Source organism: Sebastes fasciatus, chromosome 9, assembly GCF_043250625.1.
Source record: "Sebastes fasciatus isolate fSebFas1 chromosome 9, fSebFas1.pri, whole genome shotgun sequence".
NCBI lineage: Eukaryota > Metazoa > Chordata > Actinopteri > Perciformes > Sebastidae > Sebastes > Sebastes fasciatus.
Window position 1 is genome coordinate 8,164,815 of NC_133803.1, and position 27,100 is coordinate 8,191,914.

The window sequence follows — 27,100 nt, forward strand, 5'->3', positions numbered from 1 at the left end:
CCTCTCATGTAGAACAAAATCAAATATGATGATTACAACAAGCCGATCCTTCATCAACAACATTATCCTCCTTAAGTGTCTCACTGTACTGTACTGTATGCTCACATAACCGGAAGGTCAAGGGCTGTATGCCATGTGCACTTCCATGTGGGCATTGTGGGACTGCTACATGTGACAAATGCACACTTGAATGGTTATTTCAGTGACAGATATGAGGCCTCATCTGAAGACAAGGTCTTACGGCCAACCTTTTCGTGACACGCGTCTGATTCAGATGTCAACCGATTCCTGAGAGATCAGGATGGATGACTGAGCACAGTGGGGAGGGAACCTAGCACCCAGCACACTACAGTTTACACCCTTCCTTCAGGGTGTGAACGTCTACATAAAAGAATGTCTTCACCGCACATTAACAGACGACCAATTGTTCATGCGTGAGATGAATGAATGAACGGATGGATGGATAGAGGGATGAAGAGCGTTATTGATGCAAACCCTGATATAATGTAGGAAAATATGGCATCAAAGACAGATTGCTTAACAGATTGTGACCAAATGTCATACTGTAGTAAGCGTGCAGGAGTGAAGCGACGGGAGGAAAAGAGAGGAGAGAGAGGAGGAAAAGGGATAGACACAAGGCTTCCCAGAGCCAGCGAGTATTTATAGATCAGATATAGTCAGAACCTCTGCCTGGCAGCAGCAGTGTGCTCCTTGTTGCTCCGGCTGATGTCTCTGTACACATCCGACACGGCTCTGACTCAGCGGAGAACATCAGGAGGATGCGATGGTGATATTAATGGCAGAGTGGCAGGCTGACGACCAAGAGAGAGATTCTGCATGAATGGAGCCACATAGAAATTGTTGGTTACACTTTACAATATACACAGAAATGTGAGTAGTTACTGAGGAAGGAGTGAGAAACAAATCAGGAGCGACTTGATAATTAATAACTCAGATTCAAGGACTATATAGTAGATAATGATGATTTAGACAGGAATATACTATATCTTTGAATCATCGGAGTAATGAGCACTTTCTTCATGAGTCAGTCCCGATTAAATCAGCCACTGACCGACACAAACGACTCATTAATTACTCATTACTTAACCATTACTTACTCTTTTTGTGCCCCCCTAAAGTAAAGTGGTATATCGTACTGAGTATGACCCCATATCATTCTCCTATACTCTTCGATTTGGAGTTATTCAGGAACTATCAGGTTGTTCCTGATTACTTCCTCACTTGTTCCTTAGTAACTAATCACATTTCTGTGTACCGTATTGTGAGGTCTTACCATTGCTTAAAGCAGCAGTAGGCAAGATTGGAGCAAATATGATTAAAAATGTTATTTTTTATAAAACGGTCACTATATCCTGACAGTAGTGCATGAGGCAGGTAATCTGAAAATGATCATGTTCCTCTGTGTCCTCCGGTGCTCCTAATGGCATCTGCAAGATTTCACAGACCGGAGGAAAAACAACCAATCAGAGCCGAGCTGGAGCCTGCCGTCTCTGAGCAGCTGTCAATCACTCACAAACGCCAAACAAAGGGTCAAACTAGGCAGCGCTGATCAAATATGAATCAATATTGTGTTACTGTAATGACTATTTCGGGCATTAAATGTTTTCATAACCATATTTTAGTGTGCTGTTTAGCTGTAAAATGAGAATTTGTGACCTGGCAGCCATGTTGAGATCAGTTGAGGAAATACCAAGCACCGCCCACCAGCCGGAGCAAACTTTCTAATTTTACTGCTAAACAGTACACTAAAATATAGTTATGAAAACATTTTACGTGAGAGATAGGCACTACAGTAACAGAATATTGATTCATATTTGATCAGCGCTGCCTTATTTGACCGTTTGATCGGAGTTCACGAGTGATTGACAGCTGCCTCCGTTGAATGAACAGCCAATAGGAACGCTCTCTCTCTGAAATGAACTGTGATTGGCCAAAGTGTCCAGTCACAAAACAGAGCCATGATGAGGTGCACAAGTCCAGTTTTCTCTCAGAACACTTGAATTACCATAAACTGAAAGGGTATTATGGAATTTTTGCCCAATGATGCCAAAAATATTCTGCCTACTGCCGCTTTAATGCGAACTGGGGGAAAATGTTGGGGAACTTACTCCATTGTCATATTCATATTTTGGCCATGTGTGCTTTTGATATCATCTCCAAAAAAAGTGTCCAAACTAAAGCCATTTATAGATTGATATATTTTGATTCTTTCTGTTAATGGTTTTCTCTTCCTCTCTCTTTCTGTGCGTGTGCGCGTGCCAGCCCCTGTGAGAGCGCCGACCAGAGAAGCGCGCTTCTCTCGGCTCACTCAGCTGCTGGATGCCGAGAGCGCACACAGAAACAAGACACGGGGAAATAACTACTTACATGGCTCTCTCTGTCTCTCTCTCTTTTTGTTTAGTATCTATGGCAAATCCATTATGACTTGTTAACGGTAGTATACTTGTAGCCATCCTCCGTGAAGGCGAACAACTAAAAACACTGTTATTTTTCACACATAGAGTCGCCAACATATCAGCTGTTTTTCCCCACAGTTCCACATTCCGGCGCGCACACTTCACGGGGAAAATGAAGGCGAAAAACCGAGACCAAAGCTTGTCGGACTCCAGAGAGCTGGACGGATCCTATGACCAGCTAACGGGTGAGTAAACCGGTGGATGTTTGTGTTTGATTGCCTGCAGAAAGAAAAAAAAAAAGATTCAATATGTAAAGCTGATCATCTGAAAGGTCCACCTATAACTTCAGGTGTCACAACCTGTCCGCTATTCATCTCCTCATCAGACCCCAAAATAACTAAATATGTTTGTGTGTATATTGACAGTTTATAGGCTAAGTTTATATAATCTTTTTTTTTAATTCCCAGCTTCCAGGGTAACACCATTTTGGTTCATGTGTTACCCAAAGTAGTGGAACATTTCCTTGGGGATTAAAGAATTTAGAAACAATATTTCATTGGAAAAAATACACATATTGAATCTTTTAAATGTCAGTGTTGCATGCCAGTGTGGTTGCATAACGTGGTGCGTAATGTTGGCGAATGCTGTTCGGTTTCTGTGAACAATTTGGAGACATCTTCTTGCCGGCCCTGGCTGGCTCAGCTGTGTGGAGAGACCACCTTATTGTTGGCGCTGTCTTGGCTGTTGCGTAAAAGCGCTGCAGGGTATATGGATAACACCTGTCTGACCAAAATTGTGGAGCAGATTCCTCCTGCTTCTTTTGGTGTCTTATCACATCTGACAGAAATATCTCCTATCTCTCTGTGCTCTCTATCAGCCGAAGTGTGTCTCTGTAGTTTAAAAAGAGCGGATCGTTCTGTGCAAGCACAGCAAGACATCAGAGCGCCACTTAAAATGCCATGTGAGGGTTTTCAAACGGGGTGATCTTTTTGAGCGTGCTTTCGTTTGTGAATGTCTGCTCTGTGGTTTGATGACAGCACTTCCACTTTATCAGCACATGAGACTTGACACACATCAGTTTTATCGCGATATAATGAAGCAGTTAATTGAGCGTGCCTGGCACAACATACTGTACCTGCGCTTTGCATGCGCTCCTCCGTGAGCTGAGCACTCTCTTGAGGTGTTTCCTCGTCATCACCACAGCCTCCCATTGTCACATTAGAGCTCACAGCTCTGGCCCTGCTCACTGTGAGCACCGTTTGCCTGTTAAATGCCAGCTGCTTCAATAAAATGCTTGCTTTAGTTTAATGCGTGAACACATCTCAGGGCCTGCAGAGGCAAAACAGTGCCTGCCCAGACAGATGTGCGCCTCTGGGTACAACGGGGACACTATAATCTCATTTACACACAAGTCCACAGCATTAGCAGCTGTCACAAATTGAATGGATCCAAAATTAGGAAAAGATTGCAAGGTGTCCCAGTGAAGTGTGTGTGTGCTGTATGTTCTTCTACTGGGTTTATCTCTGTGTGTGTGTGTGTGTGTATCAAAGCATATGTGTGGGTATGTGTGGGTGAGTTAAGAAGAAGCAGCAGCTTCACTTTTCTGCAGCCCATTGTTGAAAGTTTAAAAAAAGAAGAAGAATTTGTTCTGCTGAATTCAAAAACATCCATCAGGCTTTACTAGTCAACGTGGGGATTGTAAGTCATGTTAGCCAACCCACACAGTGTGCTCTGGCCGTCATGCCTGGACAAACACAGAGCTTTTTGCACTGCTTCTCTGAGACTACACAGCACACTCTAGCAGCTTGACTTCTCTTTTCTCCTGGTGCTTTGGCTCTGGCAATGCACACCTGAGAATGAGATCATGCATTATGGAGGATTAGTAAATGTGACAGTGGAGGAGATGAAACTTTCTGTAATGTAAAACTCCTCAGAAGAATCAGCGTGTCCTATTCATTCATTCATTCATTCCTCTTTCATGTCCTCCCCTCTGCTCAGAGTCCAGCTGGTTGAAGTGGTCCCCTGTGTGTCTGACTGACTGTCCATGAGAAGTCATATTGCTTTTTTAATACAGTAGTTGAGCGAGGGAAGACAGATAGGGAGAAACCAAGTCATTCAGTGTGGCGGAGCAATTTACTCCTGGCATAGTTTTTAATGACTTTTTCAAAGCTTTGAATTGCGTGCTTAATTAATCTTTGTAAGGCGCTGTCAACTCGAAAAACATACTTAGCCCCGATGGTTTGCATGGTTGTTAAGGCTCTCTCTTGCCAATAACAGTCAGTGTAATGAAGATGTGATGCAGCTAAAGCTGCGGAGAAATATTGCATTTTTCATATTTCAGACACAGTGGCCCAGTGTGTGTGTGTGTGTGTGTGTGTGTGTGTGTGTGACAGAGAGAGAACAGGTGACGGGTGATTTTCTGCATAATCCCCACTAAAATGGAAAAGTATAGGCTGTAGTGTGATGTGAGTGCAGTGAGAATGGATTCTTAAGTGGGTTTTTTGTGTGGGAAGGACAGCTACAGGTGAGTCACTCTTCTTACTTACAGAGAGAGAGAAAGTGTGTGTGTGTGTGTGTGTGTGTGTGTGTGTGCTTAAAGCAAAGCTGACCCGTGTTGCTTAAAGGCAGTGTGGGTGGTCTCCAATCACCATTTGAGTGAAATGTAACCCTCTAGAAATAACTCCTTCTCAGCCTGCTACATTGTACTGAAGTGCGCCCCACTGTGTGTGTGTGTGTGTGCGTGCATGTGTCGGAGTGCGTGGTAGCCTGGCATTCCCCGTTGTGTTTAAGAGCACCGGCTGAGAGAGATGAGAGGTAATTATAGAAGCGTGGTGCAGTAATCTCCTCTTCCACCTCACGAGCCACACTCAAGAGGAATCATATCACCTACACACACGAGCGAGCGCACACACAACCGAACACACACACACACACACACACACACACACACACACACACGCACAATGGCTTCTCTCCACATATGCATATGCTGCTATTATCTCAACCATGTCACGCTTCCTTTTCCTCGCTCCGAGTCCAGAATATTGTCTAAAGGCTAAATCAGTAGTGGTTGGCAGCCAGTCTGCCAATCATCCCTTTCTTCTGTCTGGTACGACTTTCACTTCATGCTCAAATTATCTGTCAAATACAAAACTTGCCAAACCCTTGTATTGTCTCATTTGTCAATATAGTTTAACCATATCTGTAAGAATGGCTGAGTGGAGAGGGATAATCACCACCGCTTTTGTAAGAAATTTGTTCTGTGTTACAGGAAATAAATCTGCAACTATTTTTTTTTTTTTTTTGCAACAATTGATTAATCATGTAAGTCATTTTCTACAACAAATTTAAAATGTATTGGTTCCAGCTTCTCAAATCTGAATTTTGGTGGTTTCCATAGTCTCTTCTATGATAGTAAATTGGATATATTTAGGTTTTGGACTGAGGAGTGGATAAAACAAGACATTAGAGGTCACCTTGGGCTCTGAGAAACTGCAATTTAGCATTTTTTTTTTACCATTTGGTAAAATTTTATGGACAAAACAATTGATAGAATAATTCAGTACATTTTTTCCATCTTGAAAGTGCATGTGTTGGTGCGGCTGTGGCTCAGAGGTAGAGTAGGTCGCCCACCAACCGGAGGACGGCGGTTTGATTCCCGGCTACTGCACTCTACATGTCCAAGTGTCCTTGGGCAAGATACTTAACCCTAAATTGCTCCCGAAGGCTGTGCCATTGGTGTGTAAACTAGTACTTAGATTAGATTCTGATGGGCAGGTTGACACCTTGTATGGCAGCCTCTGCCGTCAGTGTATCAATGTGTGTGTGAATGCTGACATGTAGTGTAAAGTTCTTTGAGTGGTCAGAAGACTAGAGAGGCGCTATATAAAGTCCATTTACCATTTACAATTATTCTGTTGTTCTAATCATGCACTCTTTGTTTTGGAGAGCGTGTGGAGGTCAGAAATATGTATGAAGGACTCAAGAAAACAAGGAATTCAAGTTTATTTGTAAATGTGTGAACATAGTAAACACACCCTCGGATAGAAAATAATATTGTGTACAAACCAAGCAGCAACTGCTGGGTCTGTAAAGTGAAGCCAATGCTGAAGTGCCTAACACTTGCATTCTTTCTAATAGCCAGCAGGGGGCGACTCCTCTGGTTGCAAAAATAAGTCTGATTGTATAGAAGTCTATGAGAAAATGAGCCTACTTCTCACTTGATTTATTACCTCAGTAAACATTGTAAACATGAGTTCTTCAATACGGCATGATGTTCATTTAGTAAATTATGGTCCCATTTAGAGTCAAATAGACCATAAAGCAGGGGATGCTTTAGGGTGTGGCTACCTTGTGATTGACAGGTCACTACCACGGCGTTGTCCGGTCTGGGAGTTGTCCGTGTTTTCGTTTTAGAACTTTAACCCTCTCGTCTTCTGTTGTTACATTTTGATCGCCTAAAAAATGTCTTATTCAGAGTTTGGTTGACTTAGCTCCACCCTCTTGTGTCCCTTCTGGTTCCAAAAAAACAAGATGGCGATGGCCAGAATGCTGAACTCGAGGCTTCAAAACCATATTCCACAAACCACGCTGACTACATCCACTTCTTATTGTATAGACAGTCTATGGTACAAACACTGTCTTTTTTGTGTGTGTTTGTGTTGGATAGGTTAGGTAATAAAGTCCATCCTCTCAGTTTATCTATATATCCGTTCTTGGCAAAGTGAGCTGATCGCCCACTTCCTAAGAGTCAGCACACTCGGATGAACCTCTTATACACTCAACAAATACGTAGAACGTCCTCTACAATTGACTTGTCTCACGCAGCAGCTCAGCTCTCAGCTCTAGGAGAGATGTTCAGCCTTTGATAGATCTAGACACACACACACACACACACACACACACACACACACACACACACACACACACGCACACACGCACACGCGCGCTCGCGCCAGCTCTTAATGAGCAATTTTAAAAGCTCTGGCATTCAGAGCCGTGCCAGGCTATGAGTCGGCCAAAAAAAGACAGCCGAGAGAGAGGGTAGAGGTGTTGAGGTGAAGGGCAATAGCTGGTCTGGAAGCCACATGACACACACCCCAACCTACTGATTGGTGCAGAGCCCCCACGGTGAAAATAATAATTCACAATTGCCAGACCAAACCGATTCCAGGGCTGAGATTGCCTTCATAATTGAGCCTGTCAGAGGGAGTTTAGCCTCGAGTCACTTTCTCAGCCTGACAGTTTTTGCTGCAGCTAGAACCGCAAATGGCCGCTGGCACTAATTAAAAGCCTTGATTTAACATGTCATCCGATGTGCCTGGACATGTGTGACACACGTCGCCTCATCAGGGATCCTCTCTGGGTTCCCGGGCCTGGGTTCCTCCTGGAAGTGCCATAATAACTGATGTGTAACGACTGGATTCCTACATGGAGGAACACTCAGAGTGGCTCACTTAAGCTTATCTGTCACATTGGTTACATCATTGGGGAAATAAGGAATAAAGGAAGATAGGAAGGAAGGAAGGAAAGGGGCAAAGGAAAGTGCAAGAAAATGAGTTGGGTTGCAGACACTCTTGCATTTGCCAGCGATGCTCTTTGGTAGTCTGTAGGTGTTGTTTGCCCTATTATAAAAGCTCCTGCTGCCAATCTTATCCTGCTAATGCACAATATAGTCCTGTAATGATACGGGAGCTGCCACCTGAGACCTGAGTTCTTTTCTGACATTCAAAATTTGTGCCTCTTTAGGCAAAGTGGATGTTTGCACGTAGAAATGACGGAGTTCACAGTACGTAATTGCCCATCCATTCTTCCCTGTCCTCTTCCTAATGTCCCCTCTACATCTCTAAATATTTTGACTGACAGTCCTCACTTAAGCCGCGCTCTCTTCTCCCTCTAACTCTATCACACTCCTCCCCCTCACTCTGTCTCCGCACTCACAAATCAGATTACATAATAACATCATATATATTTCTGTCTCTAACAGAGTGTCTTGAGCGTCTCACTTCTCCGTGTCTTGATTCATCCCGCCTCTCCTTCCACTTTGCTCTCATCGCTTTAGCTTCTTAACTTTCCCGTTGTCCGTCCTCTGACCCCTCTCCTGCCTCCCTCTCCTCCGACTCTGTCAGGCCACAGTGGGACCAGTAGCTTAATGGGTCCTGGAAGCCACAGTCAATCCTAACGAGTTTTAATCTTTGACCGAATCTACGGAGGGGCCGGCCGATCGTTAATTAAAATAAGCCCTGCTCACCTCTTCCTTGGCCCTCACCACCCCTTCTCCTCTCCGTCTCCCCTTCTCTGTAAACACATTCATTTATTAATGCCTGCAGGGGGAAGAGGAGAGGAGAACAAAGCCACGGGAGATGGGAGGCGCAGAATTTGGCTGGGAAAAAGTCTATGTACATGTGAGAATGAAGGAATTAAGGGGCAGCGAGGAACGGAAAGTGAAAGAAATATTTGATTCAATGTATTAAATTTCTCCCCCTCAACATCAGTCTGATGCCGTTTCCTTATATATTCATCAACGAGCGGCTGATTGATTGACTGACGGAAAGTGTCTCCGAGTGTGACGGAGCCCCGTGTCATTCATTGTGTGTCTCTCTCTCGCTTCGCTGTACTGTCACTCACAACATCTGATCCGCATTAGAGGATGATTTTCTGTCCATTAGACTGATAGTACCTCATCAGTATGGGGAAGAGGAGAGACCAGCAGATAGCCGAACAATGTTACCGTGTATTACCATGTAGGTCGCAACCCCGTTCCCCTTTCTTTGTGCACTTTGACTCTTTTTGTATGTGTGTGCATATAAGAGAGAGTCCTTTGTCGTCAGAGGTTATCAGCTAGCACGTAATCTCAGATTGAAGATAGGGGACCACTGTGGGTTTAGCGTGTGTTGTGTGTGTGTGTGTGTGTGTGCGACGCTGTAAACATTTGTGTAGAGGATGTCTGAAGGGCAAGCGTGACTGCCATCGAAAAGGATGTCTGGAGGAGTGTGTGGGTGCGTGCTGCCATCTTCCTCATTACTCTTTTCCTCATTTAAGTGCTGCACATGTGGAACATGTTGTTTTTACAGAAAATGCTGCGTACATATGATTTTAAGAATATGATTCCTTCCCCTTCCTTGTGTGTGCGCGAGAAAAGTGGTACAAACAGACACTAGCTGTGTTTCTGTTCATATATTTGAAGTATTGCATTAGAAAAGCTGTATGGAAGCGGCGAGATTTGATAAAACATCCTCAATTGCGCAGAAAAGTTTTTACGCTCACTTGAGGTGGTTTTTGCCGTTGTCGAAAAAGAGTTGATGCACTTAATGGATTATGGAAACACCCTCGCTGAATAAATTCTGACATAGCGAACATTTAACTCACATGACCGATCAGCTGTTTCTGCTGTCGGCGTCATCCTGGATATTTCCATAACGTGTGAATGCTTGTCTTCGTCTCCAGACAGCATGAAACATGGCCAGTAGAAGCTGATATGAAAGAACAGTTAAAACTTTGAAACTCCTGAAGACCTCTCTCCATTTTTCTATCATGGGTTAGATCGGTTAGATGGCCAAGGCGACTAGTTTTGTTTCCGGTTTGCAACCTCTTCTTCTATTCAGTTTACTGGCGGATTACAGCCATGCATAGTTTATCGCTAACTTGACCCTGTGCTGAGAAGCCGTCATTGGAAACTGTTTGGAAAAAGGCAGGGCCTTCCAAAAAATATCTAATCTGTCAATCAAACCAACAAAAGCAAAACTAATTGAAGGTGAAAACATCGTCCTACTTTACACGTTCAGTGCCTTACTTTGCTTTTCTTTCAATGAAGAAATACTCTCCAGTTCTGATATAACTGATGCTATTGCAATACCTACGCTCACCTCTTTAGGAGCCCCCATTGTTGTTTAGAATAAACAGTTGCCTCTCCGTGTCGTCTCATATTATGGTCTCACACACACCTGAACCACGCCCGTAGATGCAGTAGCTCCTCACAGGACGCTGATCGGTCTGTTGTCTGGTGAGCCAGACACAAATGCATTATTTATAGGCTGACGAGATGGATTTTCGTGTGACATTTGATCCTGTGATTCTCGCGTGATCTCGTGCCATCGCGAGAACCCAGCTGCCGTGCAAGGTTGGTCTATAGCGTCATCTTCTGACCAAACCACGCTGTAGCTTATTCGCTCCGAACCAGTTGATGGAAACGCGAAACCTAATTCACATTTCTTTTTTTGTGACATTTCAAAAGTTCGCTTAAGATTCGCTTGACAGTTGAATGGAAGCGGGACTAATGAATGACTGTAATTTAGTTGTGAACAGGCCCGCTGAGGACATTTACTCTACTCACTGAAGGTTCTTCTGTAACAACTTCAGTGTGATTGACAGCACAGTAGAGGGTGATAAGGAGGTGGAGGTGATTAGAGGAGGCCTGGGGTTTGCTCTTGTCAAAAGCAAAATCTCTCATGCACTCAATACACACATAATCACACACACACACACGCGCAGGGTTTTGGCCGTTAGGGATGACAGAGCGGGAGAACACTGCAGCTGGTCTTACAATCAATCAGTTAGCTCTGACAAAACTTTGGACAAGGTCTAGTCAATAAGACCCAGGCGTGCACATTCACACTAACACACATACACAACCAGACACATGCATATACATGCGTATGCACTTGCACAGTTGTGAAACAATTGGAGAAGAAAGCACAGCGGGCAAAGCCCGGTCAATATCTGTCAGTTAGCCAAACTCAAAGTCTCTCAATGCACACAGTGTCTTACTGAATCAAGCCAAGTTTAATGGAGAATGGCTGTTTCTGGTCAGTATGAAAGTCCAGTAGATGATATGTTAGACGAAGAGAAACCAGCTGAAGAATCTATGCTTGTTATATAGTATGTTATTGTCGGACAACACTGTCTTATTGTCCAGCATCGTTAGCTCGCTGACAGGCCTAGCTGTCCTTGCTCTGGCCCCAAAATGGCTGCCTTCATCATTGCTCCGCTGTCTGAAAGCCTGGGGCCAGGTTGTCAGAGGGGACACTTCCTGATAACTTGGTCTTTATCTCTCCCAGGAGAGAGATGCTGAAGTCAGCCAAATCCGCGACCAGCTAAATATGCACGGTGTGACAAGGTGGAAGGAAACGGGACCGATTGCATTCTGGAGGCGACGATATGGTTCAAGGTATTACAATTGTGTGAGAGAAGGTTATTGAGAAACGTTGGAATGCTGAGCTGGGAATTTTGTTGCGTTCAGCTTCATAGAGCTGTGTCGATGTGCTGTGTCCTGATTCAACTGATGAACCAGCCTGCACTTTCCTCTCAGGCAGCCACGCCAAACTACACTTGTAAAGACACGGGCTTTAGAAGTCCAATAACATATTTGTGTACTTGGAAATCCATTTGCATTAATCATCTCCGTTGCACACTGCTCGATCTGGGTGTTTGCTTGTTGACTGTGGGGCTTGAAAATCCTATCCTCCTCCCTCTGCTCTCTCCCTCTGGCACTGGTAAACCGATTACTCACACAGCAACCTGACGTTCCATAAGTGCTTCTCCCCAGGCTCCATGGCCTGGCACCAGAATTTCATAAGAGTTAATGGAGTCTACTAATCAACAAGCACACACAGAGACAGAGACGCACACAAACTCACACACAGGCAGGTTTGATTGATTGGGGGAGTGACAGTCACGACAGCAATGGGATGGTTACCGACCTGGAGCAGCGCAACAGCCACTGACATTACCATCAAAGGTGGACCCGAACCTAATGTCGTATATAGAGAGGAGAGAGTGGGAGCATTGAGAAAGAGAGAGGGAGGTGAGGTGAGGAGGCCGAATAGTAAAGAAAGAGAGAATTGGGCGCCAAATTCTACTTTTAAACTACATACATATACATATTAAGATATTAAAAACAGTGGCTCAAAAATCAGCTGAGATGTGATGAGATCAATTATGGCAGGTCAGTTTTTCATAACACAGTATCGACATATGGCATTATGAATGGTCAGGCAAGCTTCCAAATCAGCTCCTTAACTCACAAACAAACTGAATTGTGGCATGTCAAAATGATTGCACATTTGATTAGATTATTTGTTTTTGGTAATTATTGGTCGCACATCATGCAAATGGCTCAAGAATATCTGAGAATGCAGTTATTGGAGCCTATCTGGCGACTCTGGCTTGTGTCAATGTAACATGTTTTTAAGCGCCTTGCTCACATTCACTAGCAGCTCATCTTCTGTTGTGATGTGACCATAGATTGTATATATATAGATGGACGACGGGTCTCCACTTCCGGATACAGGAGCTGCCATGTTGACTAGAAGGTAACCCGCAAATTGCGAAGACTTGCAAAAACTCTTGCGAGACTCGCTACCAGACGACCTATCCTAACCTTAAAGGGGATCTACGCCCATTTTCAAAATTCATACATTCCTATGGTATAAGACAGTCTAAGAAAAATAGTAAAACACGTACAACTCTCTCTCAAATCCAAAAACTAGAGTGCTAAAACTTAATCTTGTGATGTCATAGGGTATAAAGTGTGGAGCTGCTTCATACACAATGAATGGGGAGAGATGTTATATATGACACTGAGAGCACCCAGGGGAATGACCTGAGTATATGGAAACATTTTCTGTTTCACAACTGACAACACTACAATAAAATAAAGCTCATTTGGGTATAAAAAAGAAAACAAGCATTCTGTGGGTCCACGATATCAGTCTCCCATTCATTGTTTATGGAGCAGCTCCAGACTTTATACCCTGTGACATCACAAGTTTGAGACTTACTTCTCTGGTTTCTGGCTTTGAGAGAGAGTAGCTCTTGTTCACAAATATTGATTGAACTTTACTAAGCTGAGGAAATAACATATTGATATTCTTTAGGATTATTAGGTGGCGTTCCCCTTCAACCATTCAAGGTCATTGCCTAACCTTAACCATCTTGCGAGAGTTTCCCAAATTGTGGGTTACCTTCTAGACACGGTCGGCATTTGAAGCCAGAGTCCGCGCAGTAGTGATCGGGGGGGGGGGGGGGGGGCTGGAGCCGTGGTATCAACGTCCCGCCCACACACCTGCCCGAGCCAATCACGAGCCGAGCATGGCTGCAGCTTGTTAGCGTGAGCCACCTAGCTGCTACGTTAGCACTACAGTAGCTGTTTGGCTAGAAACACACAACAATTAACCATAATATCTCTATAACTACATCTATGATCAAATTGACACTTGTTCTATTACACAGACTTGTGACGGTTATGGAAAGTTAAAGTTACATTTCCTCTCTGGTACAATTCCCGAGCCTCCGGCTGCGCGTGTATTTCACTCAGAACAGCTGTCAATCACAGCTGTCAACCATGACGTCTCACCCTCTTTTTATAGCATCAAATAACTCATTTAATCCAAAGTTATAAGAAAAATGAACACTTAAATATACATCAGCGTGATAAGAACTACATAAAATGACAGAAACCATTTTTGGGAAAGATGATGTTACTACATTACTTAGTTTGATATATTGATACAGATGAGTCGTAAAAGCAAACCAGCAGTGATACCTCGTCAGCCAATGTCTTTCATTGAAGTTAACACTAATTTACTGCTATTTCATTCAATTTGCAATCATACAACCGCAACTCTAGAGGAGAGAGCAGCACTAAAACACCACCAGGGTGGACAAATACATAAAATAATGAGCTATATATTTATAATGTGTGGGATGCTTAGGACATTTGTCTTTCATAGTTGCTTCTTTTGCAATATGACAATAAGTCTCTCTGGGTCCCAGGGCATCACCTGACCTGCAATTACAGCTGCGGCCACCAAACCCGTCGCACACTGCGGGGCTGTCCTCAGCGGCCTGCTGGGGCTGGGTTGACAGTCCTCCTGACAGCGTGGTTTTTATCTTTCCCCTGGAGAAAAGCTAAAGTCAGCCCAATTCTCAACCAGCTTCAGGTAATTAAATTTTTTTCCTGGCATTTCAGAACATTTTGAGGAGCGGTAGTGATGAAAACACACAATAGGATAAACTCAGAGTGAACGAGTTTCTCTTGTTTTTATGAAACACATAAAAGATAAAAGCTGAGTTAAAATGCTGCTTTGTCTGTATCTGACGCGTTTCTAAAATCAAGTTTTGCCGTGCATGACCACGCGTGATATCGAACTGTGACTCATACATCCACAGCTTGCTGAGCAGCAATGGAAATAATATCACATATAACTATAAAAGCCATAATGAAAAGTGTACTTGAAGAAAGTCATAGAGTAGCATCTGTCTGAAGGTTGTTTTTTACAGTCGCCATCTCTTTTTTTTTCCCAACCACAAGATGTTTGCTTCTAATGAGGGTGAATTAGGGATACGTGGTGGGCACGTTCTGATGCACACTCAGAGAAAGTCATTAAGAGGGGTAACGATTATTAATGAGGCCAGCATCAAATTCATGCGTTGAAATATGGGCCTGTTGTTTCCTTCTTGCATGTTCGTGACTGAGAGAGGCTCTGCTGAATTGTGGCATCAAAGGAAGAAACATCGCGGACAGTGTATAATGGCACTCCTGAATCATTGAGCAGGTTGAGCACAGTTTAGGATTGAACCAGTTAATTAAAGGTGCTCTTAACAACATCCAGAGCATTAATATAGCAGCAAACAACTATTTGCTGTGTAAATATATAGAGGAGTAATGCCTACCTGAGCAGAGAATGAAGTCACTCTCCCTCTGTGTGTGTTGTAATCAGAGCTTCTCTGTGCTTTGTTGACATAGACGGGCCGGCCGAGCCATCATGTTGAAGCCCTGCAGAGGCAATAGAAATGCTCTAAATCTCATATTTAGCACCTTTTAAGTTTGACTTTTATGTGCGTTAATATGTCTGGAAAGATCTCACATGCCAATCACACTCTTATTTAATTATGATAGTGTTTATCTGTGTGCATATGTGATGTCTGTGTACGTGTGTCGAGGCTGTGATGGTGAAATCCTAGCCTTTTTAGAAGTAACAGCATAATAGCTAACACAGTATCCTCTAACGTATTATTTTTGAACTAGTTTGAATGTCTTCTATCCATATCAATGAATTAAAGCTGAAGTAGGTGAGATTGGAGCAAATATGATTAAAAAAAGATTATATTTATAAAACGGTCACTATATCCTCACAGTAGTACATGAAAACACTCATCATGGCGGCAGCGTCACAAACTTTCTAATTTTACAGCTAAACCGTGCGCTACAAGATGATTCTGAAAACATTTGAGGAGAGAAATAGGCATTAACGTAACAGAATATTGATTCATATTTGATCAGTGCTGCCTAGATTAACCGTTTGGTTGGAGTTCGCGAGTGATTGACAGCCAGCTCTCATAGACAGCAGATCCTAGATCAGCTCTGACTGCTTGTTTTCTTCCGGTCTGTGAAATCTCGCAGGTTACCTGTTTCATGTTCTACTGTCACGATATAGTGACAATTTTATAAAAATAACTGTTTCTAATCATATTTGCTCCAATCTCGCCTACTTCAGCTTTAAGGTACATTTTAAACAGATACAAAATGTACAATTAATTTGCGATTAATCGATTGACAGCCCTATTAAAAAGTGAACCTTAGTCACTTTGTGGATTCAATAAAGGATGCAACAGGCAATGCTTGAATCAATGTCGATGCATTTAGAGGTCAGGTAGTCTGTGAGCAGTACAGGGAAACGTCTCAGTTGTTGTGTGTGCTTTTGTGAATGTGATTAAGTGTGTGTTGTGTGCATGTCTGTGCGATACAGTACTATCTCGTTGATATTCCTGAGCAGATCCTGACATTAGGGAGTCATTAGAGTTTGACAAGCGAGAGGCAGAGGTCTATTGCAGATTCTTCTCACCTCTTCTCTCACCTTCACTTTTCACCCTCCTTAGTTTTTCTCCTCTACATGCCATGATTTTATGAATGAGAGGCAGTATCAGCAATGATGTTCTCTTCTTCTCTCCTCCTCAGAGGTGGAAACGGTGATTAAAGTGGATGTCAAATTAATAGTTTCAGCCCCAGCTCTTATGCCTGGGTGGGCACAAGTTGTGAGTGCACAGTAATGGAAAATAATGTGTGTGCACATGTGTAGGAGTTGTTTGTCACTAAGGGAGATTTATTCATATTAGCCCTTCAGCTCAGTGCAGGCGGCAGGTTGAACTGTGATTAAGGTCGTACTGTTAAAGAAGCGAAACACGGACATCTTTCAGCAAGTCAGATGTTACCTGCAGGAGATGAGTCAGTCTTAAAGAACACAAGAGAAAATGACAGCTTAAGATAAATAATGCAAGAAAATTGTTTACCCTTCATGCATTGTGCTATGAAGTGACTTATACAGTATAGGAAGGCCATCTGGTCCATTTCCACAGTGAATCATTTCTAATGCAACAAGCCGCCCTTTATTATCATCCCAAAGCTATGAATTTTTAACATTTCAGTCTGTCAATAGTGGAGAGTGCCAATATGAGAAATCTGCAAAAACAATCACAGATTAACATCATTGAGATCACATGTTAATATGATACATACTGTACATACATACATGTTCACTCTGAATCAGGTGGTTTGTTCAGCTTGTGACATGTTTTCTGAATAATCTCATCTCAGTCACAGGAACGTTACAGCGGCTGTGCACAGTTCATTCATGTGAATAACTGAATTATTACGGCACATTGAGAAACATCGGCTCATTCAGTTTTCCTCTTTTTAATGTGTGTTTAATTTGTAATTTATGGGCATGTGCTAAAAAATCTTTTGAGCTTAGTGTGAAGCAGATCAAAGATTCATGGGTGTGTGTGTGTGTGTGTAAATGAGAGAGAGGGAGGACGACGATAGAAGTCATCTCTAGAGGCCCTCTCAGGCGTCCCTCGCTGTGATAGTGATTGTGGTATAAAACTGAAAACAGAGACTAGCCGCCCGGTCTCAGATCCCTTTTTTTCCTCTGAACTTCTCCCATTTCTATCAAAGACTTCCAGAATAAAACAAGTAACATGCAGTTAAATGTGATCAGGGCAAGCAGCCAGACGAAGATGCACACATCCACACAAACACACGTAGACTATGCGGCGAACAGCAATTTAATAAGATCAGATACGACTCTGTAGGTCAAGTGTTTGACGAAAATGAAATAACTGCAAACTTGGCAGGCGCTGATATCATCTGGTCTTGTATCTCCTGTCTCTTTTCTTTTTATTATTTAACAGGCTTTCCGGCCAGTGAAGCCAAATCAAAGTTTTATGGACTAATGCAGCATCCATTTAGTAGTGAGTAGTAGAGGTTCTAGCTGCCAGTCAAGTGAGACAGAGCAGACACACATACACACACACACACACACACATACGCACGCACGCACGCACGCACGCACGCACGCACACACACACACACACACACACACACACAAACACACACACACACACACACACACACACACACACACACACACACACACACACTGGAGGTGAGACTGATGCCCGTTGATCTGTTGATTCAGAACTATAATACCACAGCTGCTCTCTGTCGGCACCTCAAAGCGACTAGAAAAGAACCTCTGTCACCAATCGCCTGCCTCTTAGTCTGGCTTTATGTCAGCATAACGCTTATGGGAAATATTTATAGTACCTCTTTCATTTTGTCCTTGGATGAAGTGCAGTATCACCAAGGCTGGAAGGAAGGGATGGGGTCGGGTTATTGCATGGAATTGTACGGGTGTTCCTAATAAACTAGTCATTCTGTCTTTTTTAATGATACACAAAATACAAAAAAACGGCAGCATTTCATAGTCTGATGTCATCATATGCAACACACCGGCACTTGTTGACTTCGACCAGTTTGCTGTCAAGAAACGGATGATGTAATACTGTCTAGTCTGCTAACTTGCAGCTCAATGACTCAATGAAGGAAGATTCACTTCTCATACTACGCCTGAAAGCTAATGATAATGTTATGTTGAAATATTTCAGCTAGGGCTGTCAATCGATTACAATTTTTAATTGCGATAATCTCATGATTATCCATGATCAACTGTGATTAATCGCAAATTAATCACAAATTTTTTTATCTGTTCAAAATGTACCTTTAAGGGAGATTTGTCAAGTATTTAATACTCTTATCAACATGTGAGTGGACAAATATGCTGCTTTATGCAAATGTACGTATATATTTATTATTGGAAATCAATTAACAACACAAAACAATAACAAATATTGTCCAGAAATGCTCACAGGTACTGCATTTAGCATAAACAATATGCTCAAATCATAACATGGCAAACTGCAGCCCAACAGGCAACAACAGCTGTCAGTGTGTCAGTGTGCTGACTTGACTATGACTTGCCCCAAACTGCATGTGATTATCATAAAGTGGGCATTTCTGTAAAGGGTAGACTCGTGGGTACCCATAGAACCCATTTACGTTCATATATCTTGAGGTCAGAGGTCAAGGGACCCCTGTGAAAATGGCCATGCCAGTTTTTGCTCGCCGAAATTTAGCTTGAGTTTTGGAGCGTTATTTGGCCTCCTTTGTGACATGCTAGTGTGACATGGTTGGTACCAATGGATTCCTTAGGTTTTCTACTTTCATGTGATACCAGTGTCTTCACTCTGAGCCCGCCACAACCTACGAAAGATCGATTGTGTTAATGCGTTAAAGAAATTAGTGACATTAAAACAAATTTGCGTTTCCGCGTTATAGCATTAACTTTGAAAGTCTTCATTTCAGCATGTCAACAGCGAATGATGACATGTATGTCCGTTGCTTTTTGGGTTGGTTTGGGGGATTTGGAGACAACTATGACGTCAATGTGTCTTCACAGTGTGAGCCAGAATAGTTTGAGTGGGTCAAAATGTACTTGGGCAGCTGCTAATGTACAGTACAGAGTGCTGCTGTCAGAGCTGGATGTGTCTTACTCCCAACCTTAATCCCACCATTTTGGTCCTTGGAGGAATATTTTCTATAAAATCTTTATGGCGAGCTTACATTAGATATGAATAAAACTGATGTGTGCAGCCAGCCTTCCACTCTCAGGAATGACTTCATGTGTTATACAGTATGTGTGAGAGTTGTGTGTGTTTGTGCCCTTGAGACACAGACTAGACTTGCAACAGAGGGGAACTGTGCTCCTTCCTGTTCCTCGGTTCTCCATCTCCTGCTTTGCTTTGTGTTTTAAGGGAGACAGTAACAGAGGGAAACACACACCAAGGGAAGCCTCTGACAGATTTTGTGTGTGTGTGTGTGTGTGTGTGTGTATATATGTGTGTGCGGTATGCCTTCAACAGAGACGAGAGAGAAAAACAGACAGGTGTGAGATCCTCTTTTGCTTCTCCTACGTCGCTGTGCCTTTACAGCAGCAGAGATGAATTGGTCTCTCCATGTCTCCGCTTCTTACCAGCTCCTTAAACAATCCTCAGCGCTGCTCTTCACTTAGCTTTGAGTTAGACAGGCGGTCTAAAGATAGAAAGGGAACAATGAGGACTTCACTGCTGCTCTGCTCTAATAAGCAATGATTGGTACTTTGTGGCTCAAACTTTGAAATAAGAAGAGCGGAACCATATCATCAGTAACCACGTAGAAATAAGCATAGCCTTACTATTTTATTTCATGATTTACCACAATAATTTGTGACCTTTTCACACAAATAAAACATCCATTTTCCTGGTATCTCTCCTGGGAAAACACAAAGGAGCTGATGCCTTTTAATGTGTCTTGCATCAACAGTTTTTTTCAAGAGATAAATCGGGTAGTTGGCATGAGCAGTGATAGTCACCATGGTTGACCAGCCCAAAAAAATTGGCTATTATGATGAAGCAGTCTTTGGAAAGTGCAAGCAGGATCTCATACATTGGCACAGGGTGTGTCTGTGTGTGTGTGCATACAGTAGGAAATCGATGAAAGGTTTTGGCAGCTGCTCTTACTGTCCTGATGGTGCGTGTGAGAGACTGAGTAAGGACAGAGAGGATTAGAGAGACGCCGATCAGAGCTCTCTCTTGGCACAAAACTGAAACGATGTGTCTTAAGGATTTGAGGATCCTCGGTAATGCTGATGATGACACCCTTTGTCTCTCATTTGTTAGTCAAAGTGCAGGCCGTCTTGGCTCAGTATAGGAAATCCTCCCCTCTCTCCCTCCCTTCTCCTCTAACACTCCTCTCTTCCCTGCTGAATTTGCGACCTGCATTGTGGCAGTGATGACAGGAAAAGCTATGACAATAATCCCCTCGCCTCTGTTCTCCTCCTCACCTCCTTTATCAGCCCCTCCCTCGCCCTCAGCCGGCACAACAGAGACTATTTTCTGTCGCAAGAAGACAGCTGCTGTGTCAGAGTGTCAAAGTTTCCACTCAACTCAAGCGGGATCACTTTCGAATTGCTTCGTGAATGGAAGTGATATGCCGTAGTGAGATGTACGCACACATAAACACATTTTTAGGGTCACGTAAAAAAGATTCATGCATCTCCAAAGCATCATCCCCTCCCCTCCGCTCAGCCAGAGAGATCACCTTTATCATCCTGAAAACACAATCACCTTTAGGACGGTTGTTTGGCAGCGTTAACGCATGCACCTCCATCATAGCTTTAATAAGCACCTGGCATCTGCATGAGGACATTGTGTGAAACGAATGAAGCGAGTGGAGTTCTTACTTTGGTGGAAATTTCTGTCACACTGCCAAGCTGAACTTCAAATGAACTTTAATGCATTGTACCTTCTCCCTACCTTTTGCATCCAAAAGCTGTTTTTCTCAGGATGCGCTGCTCAGTACATAATGGGCCAGTTCTCGTTATCCTAGGTGTGAGTCATACGTGAATTGTTAGACTTACAAATGGTGATGTTTTTTTTCTCACCAGTCTTTATTTTTTTCTCTCTCGTTGTGCCTGTGTCTTTCTGACCTTGCTGAAGTTTGGCATTTTGAGTGTAGCCACTTTGAGAAAGTTACAGACAGATGGGGGAATAAGGCTGGGTAATGGCACCGGTTAATGGCCCAATGTGAAACTTCCAACACTCGCACACACAGACCTGTGCGTGGACAAATACACACATAGACGCCGTCTGTGTAGGTCTTATAAAACTGTGACATTTCTCCGTCGTTCACCTCCCCCCCTCTCTCCTCCCCATCCTCTTCCACTCCACTCATCTTCTCCTCCTCTGCTCCCATTCAGCTGCGTCCTGATGGGGGAGCCTGTTTGTCTTATCGCCCTCCGCCAGCTGTGGTTCGGATCAGGGATCTAGGGGTCTCTCCTTCCCTCAGCTCTCCCCACACTGAAAGAGAAGGGGGGGACTATGATTTTGCATGCTTCACACACACACACACACTCATAAACAATTACGGCACACAAAAAACACACAAACACTGACATATGCACTCACTCGTGGAGCTCATCCAAATTTCATGGCTTCAAGTTGTTTGGACCTCAGAGGCAAAAAATAATAATATTGAGGAGGAAATATTGTCCGACTCCTTTCAGCTGGCTCTTTCCCCTTTGCATCATTAGATGCTCTCTTTGCTAGACTCTGTAATGCCACCTGCCTGTGGCTCTTAATGACTACAGCCACTCTCTATTCCCCCATTCTCTTCACTCACTTAAGCACCTTAATGAACCACCTGTACAGCGTGTGTGTGTGTGTATCTGTGCATCTGCATGTGTGTGGTGTCTAAACTGCCTGAGGGCTGCCCCCTGTGTATATGAGCCAATTATCTTTACTTACTTCTCTCCTAACTACTTTGAAATGAGCAGAGAGAAGGTGGGATAGAGACAACTCTGGCAGCCACAAGGAGCACATGTGCCGGTGTGTTTGTGCGAGAGGGCAGAGGTTCAAGCCAATCATGGAGACGACTCTGGCAAAGAAACACTTGGATTGAATTTGGGTAGTTTAATTATTTGCAACCCAACTGCTGCAGCAGACAGTTTGCCTTGTTGATGGTTTATTGTTTCATCATTTAAATCATGCTTATTATTCATTTGCGTTCATTGTGCCCACAGTCACTCAGGGATTCATGAAAAAGACGGCAATACTGTTCACTCCCTGAGCTTTCAGATAAATCCCACTTTATTAACATTTATTTCTGCGCTGGAATCTCAGAAAGGATGGTTCAAATTGACCTCATGCATTGTAACAATTTATGACAACAGTAAACAAAATTTTTAAAAGAATCTAAATAATAAAAAGGATTACACAGATTTTCTGGTTGTGAAGCAGCCATCTGTGATATGGACGCTGTACTTGAAAGCTTACAATAGCACCAACATGTGCATCCCAAACATGAAACATACCTATCCTCCCATCCTCGAGCTTCAGCACGGTCAGAGGGTCTCTGGTGGATCTCTTCCTGTCGTCTTTATTGAGACACTTGGCATGAAAAACCTCCGCACAGCAGTGCTGTATTGATAAGTGATTGAGAGCTCGTCAGATTATAATGACATGGTGACTTATTTGAATGCGTTTGTAAAAATAAAAGTCAACTGATGCCGATCAGCTGACGTTGTGCGTGACTACTGCATGCATCCAGAACCACATGATGCTGCGTTAGTCAAAATATTCATGTTAACATTAAATCACATGGCTACAATCATATGACTGCGTGTAAATTAAAAGTGGTCGCTCATAATGGAAGAACCATAGAAAACTATCACCCAACTCTGCAGCTCTGGGAAGCTTTTTAAACCTGCACTATTTTTTGCCACTAGGGGGCAGCACAAAAAACTGTAAGCACAACATTGACATAGTATCCCCCTTATAAAGTTGATCCGGCAAGTATCATTCATTTGGAGTTGTGCTGGCAAATGCAAGTCCAACATTCAGTCTCCCTCAAGCTCTGTTTTGGTCTCCACCGACACCTGAGAAAAATATTCTTTGAAGCCGTTTCTTAAGCCGGAATGCGGAAAATTAAAAACGAATTATCCGCGTTGCCGTGTTCCATTTTCGCAATCAGTTTCCTCATAAATCGGCCATGTCCACTCAACACAACAAAAACCTATCCAGGCTAACGTTTACGACACAATACACACCCCAAATGTGATGCTAACACTAACGTTAACTGTTGCTGCTAGTCCCGTACTGTCACCAACATATAACATCGGCAAGTGCATATCAGCTACATTACCATCTTCTTCGTATCCCAGCTGCTGGGCGATGTTAAGCTATACGTACATTGTCCTTTATTTGGTTGTTAAGATAGTGGTCATGGTGTTTGCCGTACATTATTGGTTGTTGAGAAGGGGACGGACCATGATTCCAAAACGCCAATAGTCCAAAAAATGTCCTATAGGACAGAAAAAAGCCCATTTGTACAACAGTCCGTTACATGTTAACATGTTTAGTACAGTGGGTTTTTAAAAGCATTTCGCTGAAAACAGCTGCCTGCTGAGGCTGGAAATGGCAATGTGGATGAGGGCAGTGAGAGTGCACCAAAAATAAAGCTGTGGGCTGGAAAATCAAAACACGGAGACACCAATTTAAACAAGACTAAGAGCAGTGCAATTGGACTTGTGTTTGCCAGACACAAGCTTTCAATGTGACGAGAATGTTGCTGCTGGATGTGTTTTGTCAGGGATTTGTGTCCATCAGCTTCTTTGGGAAGGCTTTACTGCCCCCCTAGTAGCCAAAAATTGCTTAATGCAACTTTAATGTTCAGCTTCAGTGTGTTCAGCAGGATGGAACAGATTGCCTTTTAAAAAAAAAAAAAAAAGCCCAACTTTTTGCCTCAACTGAAGTTAGTAATTGGACTGTCTCTCAAGATTTTTTTTTCAGACACGCTTGCCCAGACCTGCCTAATTAAGCCCACACAAACCTTTGACAGTTTCTCATCACTTTCGCTGTACTCTGGCCTTTTCTAATAAACTTGAGGTCTCAACAGGTAGCGGCGGTGGTGGTGTAGCTGACAATAATGCCTTTGTTTATGCTGCTCTCCACGTCACTTTCAAATTACCCGAACACCAGAGGCAGCGGTTGCAATCCGCTGGAACCTCTGTTTAATAAACAGAATTCATTCCCTCTGTCTCTCAGCATTGCCACAGGTGGGGATTGTGTCGTGCTGTGTGGTTGAACGCACGGTCAAATGGTTGAAGTGTCCCAGTTTGTTATATTCCTGCTAAAACCAACTGTTCTTTTGTGTGTCTGTGATTTTTCTTTCTACATTTGGATATCAAGTGGCTGTCTTTTGTTTTATCATTCAGGTAATTTTTTTGACATGCAAATATGTTCACATGGTGTTAAAGTTTTTATTCAATAATCACTTTATTCAGGCTTATTTTAAGAGAATCGTCTAAACAACAACACGCAGAAGCCCAACAGCTGGCAAAAATCCAGCGGTGTTTAATACTTTGACTATCCGACACATCACCCAATCTAATTCCATCTATTGGACCGTTTCATGGTTCCATAACCAACTCTGAGATTAGGACGGTGTCAACTCTCCAAACAAACACACTCTGTGTGTATTTATGGCCTCTCCATACTGATGGTGTTGCCAGGCTCGTAATATCTCTGAGGTGTTTGCTTGGATAAAGGTCATCTCAACAATTAACCTTGTGTGACGAGTGAGGGAGCAATATAAACAACAGGACAGCAGCCCCTCAGTAACAGGCAGACTAAACAAACACAGACATATATAGCTATACGCTTGGCACACAGTGACCCGGGCTTTGATTTGAGCTGGTCGATGGCTTTAAAGGTTGAGGAGTGTGACCCACTTCATCATATCTTTGATGCCCGTCTGAACAGCAGACAAAATCCGACAGAAAACCAGCACAACAGAAGAGCTGTACCCGCTTCAAGCCCTCGAGAAAGGACAATACAGCTGCAGCCAACAGCTTGGAGGCAAGTTAGCTTTGTTATTGAACACCTGCTGGGCTGTTGCAGCGCTCTGGCTTCCAGTTCTCTGGAGTATCCGAGAGCTGAAATCTGTCTGGGGTTACTTCAGGGATAAATGGGATTTGAAAATGAAAACACCTGGAGGCGATTTCATTGAAATTAATAAAACGTTTGACAAATAGAGATCGAGCTGGCCGCTGATTTATCAGCTGCTTTATCAGCTGCTTTAGTTATTATAAGATTAAAAACATTTTCACACTCTTCATTATCAGGATACACACCGACAAAAAAATGACCAAACTTTTATTTCCTCATATCGCTAAAAAATTATATACATTACTGTTATTGGAAGTTAAATGGAGACATTTATGGAGGACAGAACCTGCCAAAATACATACTAACTAACTAACTAACTAACTAACTAACTAACTAACTAACTAACTAACTAACTAACTAACTAACTGACTCGATATATAAACAAATACATCATTAAATTAACAAAAGATAGTATTTAGAATAAATGTAGACAAAGGGAAAAACATGCTTAAATAAATAAATGCATAAATAAATACATACAATTTAATAATGAATAAATAAATGTAAAAATAAGTTAAAATAAATCTCAAATAATTGAAAAATAAATACATACATTTAAATGTTAATGTAAATAAAAGGGAAGTTAAATAATTGAAAAATAAATACATACATTTAAATGTTAATATAAATAAAAGGGAAATTAAATAGAAGAGTACATAGATAGGGGAATTAATACAAAGATAAATAAATAAAGAAGCATATTAAAACAGAAATATTAATTTGTGGCTCATTTTATCAATTAATTAATGACTACATTTAATTTTAATATTATTTTTAGTTCATTTAATGGCTTATTTATTTATTGAGTCATTTATTTATTTAATTTTTGATTTCAGCAGGTTCAGCTCAGACTCCCTTCTTCACAGCACTTTGCTCTAGCATCAGCCCAAGCAGGCTGTGGAGTTTGCATAAAAACACTTTACATGACAGTAATCATTTTAATTATACCATTTAAACGTAATGTAACATCTGCTATGGAAAGCTCAAACATATTTACTGAATTCACCCATGCATCGTGTTTAACCTGTCTAGGTATTTCACATATTACCTGGATCTATAAGTAGCTTTGAGAACGCCTACTGTACTGTACAACGCAGATAGGCACAGCTGGTGTTTTTTGTCACATATAGCCTAGAGGCTCTATTCCCTTCAATTTCCTCCTACACTACACTACAGTACGCTTTGCTATACAGTCAGCGTGCAGGAAACTGCTCCACGGGGAGTTGATCTCCAAAGTAACGAGACGGCGAAGTCTGAGAAACCCTGTCCTACACGCAAAGTACAGTAGGTGGCAGAATGGCCTTTGTGCTCAAATGTCACACTCTTTCTTTCCTGCCTTTCAAATTATAATCTTTGTGACACCCAAATAGAGAACCGCACACCTACACGCTGCGTACAAAGAGCTTTTGTGATATCTGTGCTCTGTCTTTTGTTTTGCCTTGTTATTACAACTTCAACTCTGTAGACTCTTACTGTGCTCTTATTATAAATATGCATTACATCCTCAATCTTAATGCAGTAGTGAGCAAAGGAAAACCACAGATAAACCTGCAGAAATGTATTGGTTATGTGTGTGTATATCATACACTGTAGAGAGTTATTCCCCACTAGAGGACATGTTTTTTTTTACAATCAGTAATACTCGTTACTTATTCCCTCTGTACTGGATCCTCTCCTCACTCCCTGAGCGTCTCTCTGCTGTCATTACTCCTTGTTGTTCACTCATATTTACATCTATGTTTGCAGACAGTGTTGTATGTGTGCGTGCGTGTGCATGTTTGGTTGAGATTTGAGTGTATTGG

The 27,100-nt window shown here is 42.5% G+C and overlaps 1 protein-coding gene across 13 annotated transcripts in view; it reads left to right on the top strand.

Moving 5' to 3' along the window:
- LOC141773759 (A-type potassium channel modulatory protein KCNIP2) overlaps positions 1-27,100 on the top strand; it is a 197,158-nt gene that overhangs the window by 86,985 nt on the left and 83,073 nt on the right. For 6 of the 13 annotated variants that reach the window (XM_074645773.1, XM_074645774.1, XM_074645777.1 and 3 more), the window contains 2 exons: positions 2,556-2,662; positions 14,190-14,356. In XM_074645773.1, coding sequence (XP_074501874.1) covers positions 2,556-2,662; positions 14,190-14,356 — 274 coding nt within the window. Of the gene's footprint in view, positions 1-2,291; positions 2,663-11,473; positions 11,584-14,189; positions 14,357-27,100 lie in introns of those variants that run through there. The other 7 variants (XM_074645778.1, XM_074645781.1, XM_074645782.1 and 4 more) reach the window with 5 other exon arrangements.